At 35.5% G+C, this 14,758-nt stretch overlaps 1 protein-coding gene and 1 long non-coding RNA gene across 4 annotated transcripts in view; one reads left to right on the top strand and one right to left on the bottom strand.

Annotated features, from left to right (window-relative positions):
* LOC309654371 overlaps nt 1–14,758 on the bottom strand; it is a 350,754-nt gene that overhangs the window by 137,481 nt on the left and 198,515 nt on the right. The gene's annotated exons all lie outside the window — the stretch shown is intronic.
* The window catches only part of DNAAF4 (dynein axonemal assembly factor 4), a 118,128-nt gene that overhangs the window by 57,710 nt on the left and 45,660 nt on the right, over nt 1–14,758 (top strand). For all 3 annotated transcript variants that reach the window (XM_082446905.1, XM_082446904.1, XM_082446903.1), the window contains exon 5: nt 12,916–13,147. In XM_082446905.1, coding sequence (XP_082303031.1) covers nt 12,916–13,147 — 232 coding nt within the window. The remainder of the gene's footprint in view (nt 1–12,915; nt 13,148–14,758) is intronic.

The following is a 14,758-nucleotide window of genomic DNA, read 5'->3' as shown; positions in this document are numbered from 1 at the left end:
TGCTCTGTAAATAGTTGTAATTTTGGTATGTTTATTGAAGGAGGTGAACTCAGGGTCTACTTCAAACTGCTGCCATGGTAACTTTTTATTTTTAAGCTATTTTTTTTCCAGTTATTGAGGTATAATTGACAAATAAAATTGTATATTTAAAGTGTACAATGTGAAGATTTGATACATGTTTATATAGTGGAAGGAATCCCATAGTCAAGTTCATTAACACATCTATCACTTAACATAGCTACCCTTTTTTAATCTTTTTTTTAAAAATGTGAATCCTTAAGATCTACCCTCTTAACAACTTTCAATTATGTAGTACAGTTTATCAACTATAGTTACCATGCTATACATTAGATCCTCAGCACTTGTTCATCTTATAGCTGAAAGTTTGTACCCTTTTACCAATATGTTCCCATTTCCCCCACTCCCCCAGCCCCTGGCACCACCATTCAACTTTCTGTGATTCTGACTTTTTCTTTTAAGATTCCACATATATATGATTCAGGATTTCCTTCTTTTTTAAGGCTGAATAATATTCCATTGTGTGTGTGTGTGTGTTTGTGTACATATATATACACACACACATACACATAAAAAAATAAAGTGTACAATTCTTTGAGTTTTAGTTTATTCACAGGTTATACAACCATCATGACTAATTCTGGAATATTTTTGTCACCTCCAAAAGGTACCCCATACCCATTAGCAGTCACTCCCCACTCTTCCCTCCCCTTAGTCCCTTAAAATCCCTAATATACTTTCTGTCTCTATGAATTTGCCTATTCTGGACATTTCACATACAATATACGGCCTTTGGTGCCTGCTGTCTTTCACTTAGTATAATGTTCGTAGGATTTATCCATATTGTAACATATCTGAGACCTTCATTCGTTTTTATGGCTGAACAATATTCCATTGCATGCGTATACCACAATTTGTTTATCCATTCATCGGTTGGTGGAAATTTAGGTTCTTTTCATCTTTTGGCTATTGTGAATAGTGCTACTGTTAACATTCACTTACAAGTATTTGTTTGAGTACCTGTTTTCAATTCTTTTGTGAATAAACCTAGGAATGGAATTGCTGGGTCATTTGTAATTGTATGTTTAAGTTTTTGAGGAACCACCAAATAATTTTTCATGATGGGCGCACCTTTTACATTCCTTCCAGCAATATATGATGATTCCAGTTTCTTACATCCTTGTCAACACTTGTTATTTTCCATTTTGTTGATTATAGTCATCCTATTGGGTGTGAATTGGTATCTCAATGTGGTTTTGATTTGCATTTCCCTGACACTAGTGATGTTGAGCATCTTTTCATGTGTGTCTTGGCCATTTGTATATCTTATTTGGAGAAATGTCTATTCAAGTCCTTTGTCCATTTTTAAATTGGAATATTTGTCTTTTTGTTGTTGAGTTGTAAGAGTTCTTTATATATTCCAGATACTAGACCCTTATTAGGTAAATGACTTTCAAATATTTTCTCCTACTTTGTAGATTATATTTTCACTTTGATAGTGTCCATTGGTACACAAAAGTTTTAAATTTGCACAGAGTCCGATTTGTTTATTTTTTTTCTTTTGTTGCTCGTGCTTTTGGTGTCAGTCATATATATCTAAAAATCTGTTGACAAATCCAAGGTCATGAAGATTTACCCTATGTGTTCTTCTAAGAGTTTTATGGTTTTACTTCTTATATTTAGGTTGTTGATCCATTTTTAGCTAATTTTTGTATATGATGTGCAGTATGGGTCCTGTCTCATTCTTTGGCATGTGGATATTCATTTGTTCCAGCACCCTTTGTTAAAAAGCCTTATCAAAAATCAGTCAGCTCATAGATGTATGAGTTTATTTCTGGACTGTCAATTTTATTGCATTGGTCTATATGTCTGTCCTTATGTCAGTACCACACTTTCTTGATTACTGTAGCTTTGTAATGTATTTTGAAATTAGGAAGTATGAGCCTTCCAACTTTGTTTTTTTCAAGATTATTTTGGTTATTCTGGGTCCCTTGTAGTTACATTTGAATTTGAAGATTGTCTTTTCCATTTCAGTTAATATGGTAGCATATCCATGTGTTTTCTGACGATTTGAAAAAGGTCATTACATAAAATCTTATTTTTATAATTAAAAAAGTATAGAAAATGAATGGGGGTTAAGATCACTAGTATTGTTTTTCTTTTGTTTTTTTTGAATTTTTTATGTATTCCCAATAATAAACATATGTTTTCCCTAATAACAAAACATTTATTTTTGAAAAAGGAACAGTGCTTATCTTCCTATGATTATTTTTTAGACTTTTAATTTCTTTTTGTTCTAACAGGAATTACTAAAATTCTGTGTACATCTACCAAATTTCCAAACATATGAGAAATTAACTTTAGCTGTTAGCATGGTATCATGAGAAAAGGCAGTACCTTTGACGCTTTCTTATATTTACACTTTATCAAGTCTACTGACCTACTTACGTTTTGTGTAAATATATCCCAAATTCACAGCATCTGTGCAGAAATAAACTTTCAACAATCATATATATCCACTTTTTTGCTGACTATAAGCTTTTTCATCTTTTCCAGAGGTATGGTTAAAATCTTTTTTTATTTCCTATGTCCCCTTGCCTCACAGAGCTCAGAGAAAGTCTGTGGGCAGTTTCTCAGAGCTCTTACAACTTGAGTGTAGGACAGTCAGTCTTCTTTCACTACTTTCCCTAGGTCCCTGAATCTAGACCCTAATCAGCTTCTTGGGAAGTCACTGAAGGTTTATAAGTAAATAATTTTAGGGCAATATATATATTTTTAATGCTCTGTATATGGAAGTAAGTGGCCCACATTTTATGGAGTTAAGCTTGAGTACCAGTTGAGTTGTTCAAGTGGCTAGTATATGTATTATGGAAATAGTGTTATGGAAAAGAGATGGATAGTATAGGATCACACATTTATAATACTGATTAGGTTTTTGTTAGCCTTGGAAAGAACAGAGTGTGGGAGAAGAAATACTTTTGTTTCAGAGAGAAGTTGAGAGATTTAAGTTGTTGATGGTTCCTTGTTATCTCAACAGCAAGGTCTTTTGAGATGGAAGTAGCTGAGTTCAATTGGACACCTCCAAAAAGGAAATTGTTTGCAAAAGTCTGTTATCAGAGATGAATAAGATTACTATTGAACAGCAAGGATGAGGTGAAGAGTAGGGTACAAGAGTATGATATTAATTCATTTCCATTAGTCAAAATCTGGTTTAAAAAACTAACAATTTTTCTTCTGTTCCTCAGTTCTGTCAGATTTGTTCCTTGAATTTGAAGGCTAGTTTAATAGAAGCATTTTAACATATATGACAGTAAATATGTCAGTACTATGTCTCTGTGTAGTAAACCCAGGTACTGACTTAAGAAAGATTTCTTCATCAGTAAGCCAAAGCTGAATCTTTGAAAGATACCAACAAATCATGACAGGATTGTGAAATCACATAGTGTAAGACCAAAGAATTTTCTATCAAGTAATAACTTTTGTTCAAGGACAGATAGAGCTAACTGCTATAGTAAGAGTTTGCTCTTATCCTTGTCTACACATGGAGTTTCCAAGACACTTACAAATTCTTATGCTTTATATGAAAGCCCAGATTTCAATTTAGTTAGGTCATTCTGCCTTTCAGTTTACTTATGTCCAAATTTGCTGGAGAGTTTAACAAGTTCCTCTCAGTTATTCATGAGTTTGATTTTTTACTTTGTGAATTAATTAGCCATTGGCTCTCCTTATAACTCTCAATGATACCTTTGGGCCACCTTTCACCTATTTGAAAATCTGCCAAAGGGAAAAGAAAATCTCCTAGTCTGCTTGGGCTGACATAACAAGCAAAAACCACAGACTGTGTGGCTTAAGTAACAGAAATTTATTTTCTCACAGTTCTGGAAGCTGGGAAGTCCAGTATCTAGGTTCAGGCCAATTCATTTTCTGGTGAGGCCTCTCTTTCTGGCTTGCAGCTGGCTGCGTCCTTGCTGTGTCTTCACATGGTAGACAGAGAGAGAGAGAAAGTGCTCTGGTGTCACTTCTTTTAAGGACAATAATCCTGTTGTATCAGGGCCCCACCCTTATGACCTCATTTGACATTAATTACCTCCATGTAAGCCTTATCTCCAAATATTGTCACATTGAGCGTTAGGGCTTCAACATTACAAATTTTGGGGGACATGATACAGTTCGTAGGGAGAAGAGAAGGGAACTGAAATGAAAATCAATTTTGTTACATTTTAGCTTTGAACACATACCTATATTATTTTAACTGGATTATCATTTCCACAGAATATAAACAAACAACTAAATAATTAAATTTCAGAAGTTAATAGCTTTCCAAGAGAAATTTTAATACTATATTTATTAAACTTCAGACTGAATTAATACTTGAATTTTCTTAGCTTAAGGGGGCTCATTGTTAGAATGATATATAGCTCCATGTGGAAGATGTTGACTGAAAAGATAAAACATAACTCTCAATTTTTAGGCTGTGTGTTATTCAAGGACCTCACTGAGGACTGTAGCCCTGGAAACAGCCTCTCAGATAGCTCTGAGGAACTGTCCCAGAGAGGTAAAGAATGAGCCAGGATATATAGGGGTTTTTGCTGAAAAAACGAAAAAACAAAAAACATATAGTTGAACATCAAAAGATTACTGCTAGGCACAGAAACAGACATCTCAAGTTAATGATTTTAGTGCTTTTCTGTGTATGGGAAGATGCTAGAGTCTGGGCTCATTGAAATTATTCCTTTGAAATGCTTCTTAACTGTCTAGGGCCAGTATCCTGTTTTTCTCCATCCTAATTTCCCCTCAGGGTGCACCACTGGGGCATCTACAATGGCTGATGGCTTGATGGTGGACAACATTGTTTGTTTACCAGAATGGCAGGCAACGTTCTTTGTTTACAGAGATAAAACTTTTTTTTTTTTGGCCGCTCTGCTCAGCATGTGGGATCCTAGTTCCCCGCCCAGGGATCGAACATGCAACCCCTGCATTAGAAGCCCAGGGTCTTAACCACTGGACCACCAAGGAAGTCCCCACAGAGATAAAACTTTAAGCTATTCTTAGGGGGCATTTTTGCATGTTGTCTTCTTTTCCCATTAGAACCCTTAACATATTAAACAGTTATTTTAAATTCCATGCCTAATAATTCTTACATCTGTGTTGTATCTGAGTCTGGTTCTGATGATTGTTTTGTCTCTTTACAATGTGTTTTATCTTGCCTTTGGCATGCCTTGCAATTTTTTGTTGAACACTAGGCATATTGTATCAGGTAATAGAAACTAAGATTAATATGCCTTTAGTGAGTAGATTTATTTACTCTGACTGGGTTTTGGGTTATGTTTAATGTTAGCTATGTTAGCTGTACATAACAGGTACCAGAGGCTTCAAATTCCTCTAGTGTTTTTTTGTTTTTTTGGGGTTTTTTTTTTTCCCCCCTTCTCTTTTGAATTTGGGATTTTTGGCTTCTCTGTCTACTCATCCTCAGAGAGAGCCTTTGTCATAAGCTCTTTCTTCTGTAATCCACTGTCATTATCCTGGAACCCTGTTGGTGTGGTAATAAATTGTAAGGGAGTGGAAACAATCTATAATCTTGCCATTAAATCTCAGTCTTTTCATGGGCCTGTATCTTGGGCCTGTAATCTTCACAAGTGTTCCTCCAGTGATACAGCTTTTCTCCCCTGGCTCTTATTCTCTTCCCCAGCTGCAATGTTCCCCGTGTATTTTCCTGAAGCCCTGACAGATAACTGTGTTTTTTTCTCCCTTTAGGTGGGACCGGACGGCTGGGGAGGACTGGAGTAGGAGGAATTCCCTTCCCCCAATGAGAAGGGAATTCCTTTAGCTCTGACAAGGTCCTTTCTCCTGGAGAGTAGATCTTTGTTATGGAGAATACTCGGGGTATTTCTGTATTTCACAATGATTATTTTTCCCCCATTTCTGCCAGAGTTCTTATTCATGGTAACCTAGTTGGGTTTCTGATGGTAAAGCTCACAAAAATATGGGGTCACCCTCCAAGATTGTGGCTCCCGAGTTTCTCACTGTCATGCTGGGCCACACTCAGACTCCAGCATTTTGTCAAAATTACCATTTAAGTGTTCCTACCAGTTTACAGCTGTAGTTGCTTCTGCAATAGGCAAGCAGATCTTTTTGTCTTTCTGGATACACTTATCTCTGTGTTTCAGGGTAGCAGTTTGCTCTGTGACTCACTTCTCTGATGGGTCCAAGAAAACTTGGTTTTCAGTGTGTCTTTTTTTGTTATAAGGATAGGAATGACAACTGCTTAACATGTCAGAGCTGAAACTGGAGCTCCCTTGTTGACCTTTTAGCTATTTACATGTCTATGTGTATGTATGTGTGTGTATATACATATAATCTAATATAAATAAACATAATTTTTACAGTATGTATATATTTTTCAGGTTGTGAAAGTTTTTAACTGTTGCCATATGCACCTTTAACTTATCACAATCTATAATCTACTTTAGGTTAACACTGACTCAATTCCAGTAAAATATAGCAACTTTGCTTTATACAATTCCATTTTTCTCTCCGTATTTTTGGGCTGTTATTGCCATTCATGAATAGGTATATGTACATGGATATTATAAACTAAACAGTATGTGTTGGGACTTCCCTGGTGGTGCAGTGGTTAAGAATCCGCCTGCCAATGCAGGGGACACAGGTTCGATCCCTAGTCCAGGAAGAGCCCACATGCCACAGAGCAACTAAGCTCGTGCACCACAACTACTGAGCCTGCACTCTAGAGCCCATGAGCCACAACTACTGAGCCTGCGTGCTGCAACTACCAAAGCCCATGTGCCTAGAGCCCGTGCTCCGCAACAAGAGAAGCCACTGCAACGAGAAGCCTGTGCACCGCAACAAAGAGCAGCCCCCCTGCTTGCTGCAACTAGAGAAAGCCCGCGTGCAGCAACGAAGACCCAACATGGCTAAAAATAAATGAATAAATTTATTTTTTTAAAAAAAGTATTGCTTTTTAAAAAATCTCAAGTTTTTAAAGAAAGAGAAGAAAAGCAAGAAAATATTTATTCTCTTTTTAAATTTATTTTTTAATTGGATAAAACATAACATAAAATTTACCATTTTAACCATTTAGCAGGGTATAGTTCAGTGATATTAAGTACATTCACATTACTGTGCAACCATCACCACCATCCATTTCCAGAACTTTTTCATCTTCTCAGACTGAAACTCTGTATCCGTTAAATAATAACGTCCCATTCTGCATTTCCCTAAGCCCCTAGCAACCAGCATTTTACTTTCTGTTTCTATGAATTTGACTCCTCTAGGTATCTCATGTAAGTGGAATCATACTATATTTGTCCATTTGTGCCTGGCTTATTTCACTTAGCATAATGTCTTCAAGGTTCATCCACTTTTTAGTATGTATCAGAATTTTCCTTTTTAAGACTGAATAATGTTCTATTATTATGTATATACCACATTTTGTTCATCCAGTTGTATTCTTTTTTTTTTTTTTAAGATTTTTTCATGTGGATCATTTTTTTTAAAGTCTTTATTGAATTTGTTACAATATTGCTTCTGTTTTATGTTTTGGTTTTTTGGCTCCAAAGCATGTGAGATCTTAGCTCTCCGACCAGGGATTGAACCCGCACACCCTGCATTGGAAGACGAAGTCTTAACCACTGGACCGCCAGGGAAGTCCCTGTGTTGTCTTTTATACTTACCTATATATTTACCATTTCCCATATTCTTCATTCCCACTTACAGATCAGAGTTAGTGTTTAGTGCCATTTCCTTTCTGCCTGAAGATTTTCTTTGGTATATCTTGTTGGACAGGTCTGTGGGCAATAGTTTGTCTCAGTTTTTGTTTATCTTGGAATGTGCTTATTTCGTCTTCATTTATGAAGAATGGTTTTGCTGGATCTAGAACTTGTAGTTTTAGATTCTTTCTGTCAGTGCTTTGAATATGTCATTTCACTGTCTTCTGTCCTGCGTTGTTTCTAATGATGAATCAGCCTTTAATTGTATTATTGTTCCCCTGTACATGACGAGTCCCTTTTTTCTTGCTGCTTTCAAGATTTCCCTGTTTTTGTTTGGCTTTTGTATTTACTTAGCAGTTTGACTAAATTGTATCTAGGTGTATCTCTTTGTATTTATTTTACTTTGGTTTGAAATTCTCTGAGGTATGTAATGTTTTCTTCAAATTTGAGAATTCTTTAGTAATTATTTCTTGATATATTTTTGGTTGAAAGCTAGGCATTTTAATTAGTAGATTATAGTAATTCTGAGTTCTGTTTTAATTAATTGTTTATTTTTTAGTAACTTGCCTGGACTTTAACTGTGGGATCAGTCTAGACACCCTTGTGGTATACAACTGCTGATGTCTCTGCTGAGTTTTTTAATTCTTGTTTTTTGGACTGGCTTCCTTAAGGGTCTTCCCTGTGTCTGCGTAACTCACTTGTTAGCTAATGATTTGGGCAGAGGTAGTAAATACCTTCAGCCTGAAAGGCTTCCACCCCTTTGCTGATTGGTCTATGTGTGGGTTTGGAAGTACATTCACAGAGCAAGTTCTCAAGTATCCCTTGGCTTTATTTTATGCCAGGCTTCCTTAGATCTCCCCCAGAAATGCATAGCTTGCTGTTTAACCAGGGGTGTATGGTGAGCTTATTACATACCTTCTATGGCTCTCTAATTTACATGATCTTTCTCTTAATTTTCTGACTGCTCAGGCACTTACCCTAACTAGGACCTCAACCTCAGACCTCAGTTTTCCCTCTTCATTCCCACCAAGTTTACCACTTTTCTCCACTAAAGCCACAGATTTTCACTGCCCCACCCTGAAATGAGTCCACCGTTCTTGCTAACAAAGCTGCTGGGTTCTTTTTCCTAGTTTCATGTTGGTAAAAATGTCAGTCTTGTCATCCTGGCTGGAGGTGGGTGATTGGGAGTAACCTTAGGCAGAAGGTCAGAGCCTCCCACTGTTCTTACCTATAACTTTAGCAGTTCTTCTAGAATAAACACTTAACAATTTGCAGGCTGCCTTTGGTTAATTCCCACTGCCCTGAATTGGTTGTTTTTTTTTGTTTGTTTGTTTGTTTGTTTTTATTTTTTATTTTATTTTATTTTATTTTTTTTAATTTTATTTATTTATTTATTTATGGCTGTGTTGGGTCTTCGTTTCTGTGTGAGGGCTTTCTCTAGTTGCGGCAAGTGGGGGCCACTCTTCATCGCGGTGCGCAGGCCTCTCACTATCGTGGCCTCTCCCGTTGCGGAGCACAGGCTCCAGACGCGCAGGCTCAGCAATTGTGGCTCACGGGCTTAGTCGCTCCGCGGCATGTGGGATCTTCCCAGACCAGGGCTTGAACCCGTGTCCCCTGCATTGGCAGGCAGATTCTCAACCACTGTGCCACCAGGGAAGCCCGAATTGGTTGTTTTTGATAAATTTGTCTAGATCTTTATGGATGAGAATTGCCAACCTCTTCACGCCTCCATAAAACCTGCACGTTTTCTGCTGTGGATGAATTTCACAGTTACTTATCAAGCTCCCTAAGAGTTCTTTTGGTATTTTGATTAGATTTACATTGACTTATAAATTAATTTGTAGAATATCAAAATACTGAGATTTAAAATATTGAGATTTTCTTCCAGGAATGTGGCATTTATCTCCATTTATTCAGACTTACATTTTATATCCCTCAGCAAAATTATTTAGTTTACATATAGGACTGGTTCATATTTTGTGATGCTTACTTGTAGCATTTTAAAAGCTTTTCTGGCAGTTACTAATGAAATGACTTTTTCCATTGTATTTCCTAATTGTATATTGCCAGATTGTAGGAAAGTTAGTTATAAGAGTTTGTGTAAGTTGATCTTGTATGTGATTGCCTCGCTGAACTCTCCTTTTCATTCTAATAGTTTGTCAGTTTATTATTTGTGTTCTTTTAGGTAGTCTACCATATTATTTGCAAATAATGATGGTTCTATCTCTGCATAATCTATATTTGTATTTCTTATTTAAAGTTTTTTTTTATTTTAAAAATTTATTTATTAAAAAAAATCTGTTGTGTAGGTTATGCCCGCTAGGAAAATAGTAAAGCAGTAGGCATATTGGCCTTAGGGACTTTACTAGAAATATTTTTAATGCTTCACCATGAAGCATAATATTGTGTAGGTCCTTTTATTGATCTAAAAATTTTTTCTCTTAGTATCAAGGGTATTCTGAGAAGTAGTGAGATCATATTATTTTTCTCTCTCTTTTTTTTAAAATTAATTAATTAATTTGTTTATTTTTGGCTGTGTTGGGTCTTCGTTTCTGTGCGAGGGCTTTCTCTAGTTGTGGCAAGCGGGGGTCACTCTTCATCGCGGTGCGTGGGCCTCTCTTGTTGCAGAGCACAGGCTCCAGACGCGCAGGCTCAGTAGTTGTGGCTCACGGGCCTAGTTGCTCCGCAGCATGTGGGATCTTTCCAGACCAGGGCTCGAACCCGTGTCCTCTGCATTGGCAGGCAGATTCTCAACCACTGTGCCACCAGGGAAGCCGTATTTTTCTCTTTTGATTTCCTAATATCAATAGATAAGAAATACATCATTGATCAAGATGTATTATAATTTTAAAATTTTCCTTGATTCAGTTTTCTAGTATTTTATTTATTATTTTTACACGTAATAAATGAGATTGGTTTAAAAAGAACAATGCCTGATAAACCAGAGATTCATTCCAAATTAAAATAATTATAGATTTCCCTTTCTTCAGGAATTTCGTTTAGGAGCTGCTCATTATTCTCCTGTTACTTATATTTGCTGTCTGTATTAAACTAATATCCCATACTATATGGCGTCCTTTTTTGAGCAGTACAAAGCACTTAAAATCCAGTTCCTTCAGTGTGGTGATTGTTTTTCTAGCTTTCTGAATTACTACACATTCCTCCTTTAAGTGGTATATTCCCCTTATCATGTTTTTTAAAAAATAAGACCTTCAAGGATTGTTTAACATTTGTCTGTCTCTGTTTCTCTTTGCTGTATGTAGTCTGCCTTTATCATAATCATAAGGTATTACCTTCTTCATGTTTTTCTGTTCATTCTAGTTCCTTCTGTCAGCTGCTCTTTGAAGCCTTTTTTAATCCTTCCTCTTCCTCATTAATCCCTGAGGACTATTTTTGTGTTTCTAATATAGCCTATTATAAATTGCATATACATATATCTTTATATGCACACATGTGTGCGTGCGTGCACACACATATTTCCCTTAACTACATCTTGGCATAATAGAAGAACTTTCTTGTTACTTTTGGTTATAAGAACAGTCTTGTTTTTGGTAAGTAAGACTCAGTCTTATGCATTTTTAAAAACTTTTCAAAATTCACTCTGCTTAACAGAGATCATGAGGGGTGAAGGCGTTCTGACTCTTCACATACTTTTTCCTCCTTCCATGTGTTGGGGAACAGAGGAAGGAGGGGAAAAAGGCAAACATATTACTAAACTGGGGGAAGTTGTCATCTTCTTTTAGGTTGTGGCTGCCTCTAGCTAACACTGACTGTTCATCATGGCCTATTATCAGGCATTTAAATGCTGGTTCATTGCCACGTGCAGATGCTTTCTGGCCCAACCTGTTGGCGGCTCACTGCGGCTCTCTGAATTTAGGACATATAGTAATTAGCATCTTTTGTGCTTAGTTTAGGCCTTAGGTGCAATTCTGGGATTATAAGAAACTCCTGTTAGTAATCTGTGAAATTTATTTTAAAATAAATGTTTCATGGTATAATAAGAAAATAAATAGTCTCCAGAAGAGGGTATTAACTCATGCAAATATTATAGAGTACCTCTTCAGTGCACGGTTTTCATACCTATAATGTTAATTCTATATCCTAAAATAATTCAGCCTTTAGGAAACTTTTTCCCAGCATGTCATTCTAGAGCTGTGTCAGATGTCCTATTTAAAAATAAATTAATTTAAATTTACATTAATGAAACATAAATAAAATTACCAATTCAGTTCCTCAGTCACACTAGCCCCATTTTAAGCGCTTCATTAGCCATGTGTGACTAGTGGCTAATGTATTGGATAGTACAGAACATTACACCTATTAAAAAAAGTTTTGTTAGACACTGCTTCTCTGGAGGATAGAGGTGAGAAATTTTTGTTACCATAGGAAGGTTAGGTACATGGAGTCAACCATATATAATAACCAGTTACTCTGTTTCACAGGGGTTTTTTTTCTTGCCCATATGAGGGAAGTTTGTGAAAGGGAGAAAAATTGGCACACAACTGAGCAATGTATTGCTTTCAGATTCATCTGATATTTAGCTTTTCATGTGGAAATGTCAAATAACTGCTATTGCAAACATAGTTGACAGCAGGATTCAAAGTTCAAACATTTCTACCAGAGACGAACTCCCTAGTTCCTCCTTCCTATTCCCTTCTTATTATTCCCTCATTCCTCAGGTGAAGGTCGGCACAACTTCAGTCTTAAGACAAGGTAAGACTGGCATTAGTAGAAAGATGAATGTTTGCATATATGTTTTTGTGTGTGTATAAAGATTTTGGGACAAGTGACTTAACTTTCAGAGTAATAAATTCTTCCTTTTTTTTTTTTTTTTTTATTAACCAAGCCCTTAGATATCATCTAATTGAATGCCTGTCCACATTTTACATGCAAGTAAACTGAGGCTAGAGAAAGTGACTGCCCAAGAACATATCAATAGTTAATGGTAGATCTGGAACTAAGACCTTTGTTCAGTGACACCATATCATTGAGCATTCTGCTAAATCATTTACTGTTCCCATTTTAATTCTTTATTCACTGCTAACTATTGCTTCAGATTTAATGACAAGTGTTTAGAGGTAAAAATAACTAATTACTATAATGAATTTCTTATTTTTAAAATACTGCTTTTTGTATGTTTTAAAAGATTTGGTAATTTTAATTTTTTCAGATTGAAGAAGAAGAGAGGAAAAGAATAGAAGATATGAAAGAAAATGAACGGATAAAAGCAACTAAAGAATTGGAAGCCTGGAAAGAACGTCAAAGAAAAGCTGAAGAACATAAAATAATTCAGAGAAAAGAAAAATTATATCAACAAGAAAAGCAAATTGAAGAAGAGAGAAAAAAATTAAAACATAAAGGTCTTACTAGGAATTCAGTATCTAGAAATCTTGTCACAAAAGGTACAATGATTACTTAATATTTTCTGGGAAAGTGAGTCCTGTTAGTGAAGTATATATGTCAGAGTGTGTGTGTGTGTGTGTGTGTGTGTGTGTGTGTGTGAATGAATTTATCCACAGTATTAGGTCATTATTTTGCTATATGAATTACTACAATACAAAGACTGAGGTGAAAGACATTTCTTCTTCTAGGAAGTAGTGAAGTTTTCATAATAAAATGAGCAAAGATTCAATATTGTTTTTACTCATGTGCTTCCTTTAGAAATTTATGCAGGTGTTGTTAAATATGTGTTTAACTCAAGTGCAGTAAGACTTGGAGTGAATTAGCAGTACCAGGAGCATTCACTTATTTCTTTAGAGATAAGAAAATAGGAATTTCATTAAAAGACCTTTTCCTCACGTAACTCAGAAAAATGAGTACTGTTAAGCAAACTTTGTTGTAAGCAGACAAGAACTCTTCTGGCCTTTGATTCTGGTGTATTCAAAAATAGGTGAGAGGACATTTTTCTTTATTGAAAGCTATGAGTTTGTTTTTATCTGATTTTAGAATGTTAAACTTTGTTTTGGGTTTATTTATGTTTAGTAAATGGAGCATTTTGCAGTTAAATCACTTACATAATAGTGACAATTAACGTTTCTTGGGTGATTACTATATGCCAGGTAATTTTATTGATTGTATCACTCAATCCTCACAACAGCACTTTGGGGTAAGTGCTGTTATTCTTATTTTAAAGGAAGTAGGTGTTTTGAAAGGATAAACGACTACCCAGTAAGCAAACCTATGGGATTTGAACCCAGATCTGATTCTGAAACCTATGTTCTTTTCAAAGGCTATATGTCTTTACTACTTTAACAGTGAGGTTTAGCATGTTAAAAAGTCACTTAGAGTAAATATTAAGCAGTAGCTTTATTAAATTTATATATTTTTGTGGTTTAATATTGACATGCAAGTTAACTACTACACTATCTCCTTCTTTAATGCCATTTCAACAAAATATTGATACAACTGGAGTATTTGAAAGCATTTCCTTCCTAATTTCAATTACTTCTAAACAAATTGGATGTTTTAAAACACTGGTGGAACCCAAACAAACTTTTGTATATAAGAGATATCCTGAAGATGTTTTAAAAAAATTCATCCAAGGATACAAGGGAAATTAAACATGGTGGAGGAAAAAGATGTATAAATCAGCTTTTTTTGGATTTTTTACTCTAGAAGTCCTTTTTTCCTTATTTCAGTAGTATCATTATGGATGCCTGGTAGCATCCTTTAGTAGGCTTTGGTTACTTTCTTCCATCTCGTCCATGCATTTAACAAATATTCATTTACTCAGTGTCTCCTCTGTACTAGGAGTTATGGAATATACAAATATGACTTAACGTGTGGCCAGTGCCTAAGGAACATAAGATGTTGTAGATACAAATAACTTCAGTTAGCCGGGATTTGTGAGTAACTGCTTTAAAAAATTGACAAATGTCTCATTGGTCAGTAAAGTTAGACCTCTTAAAGAGGAAAACTTGGCTGCTCCTAAAAAGTCTAATGCTACTGTTTTAATGCCACCTTTAACTAAAAATGCTCATTTGATAGCATTTTTAACTATAGAAAGAATATTG

The sequence above is a fragment of the Balaenoptera physalus genome, assembly GCF_965194825.1.
Source record: "Balaenoptera physalus genome assembly, chromosome: 2".
Classification (NCBI taxonomy): Eukaryota; Metazoa; Chordata; class Mammalia; order Artiodactyla; family Balaenopteridae; genus Balaenoptera; species Balaenoptera physalus.
This window is presented reverse-complemented; position numbering and strand designations above follow the sequence as displayed.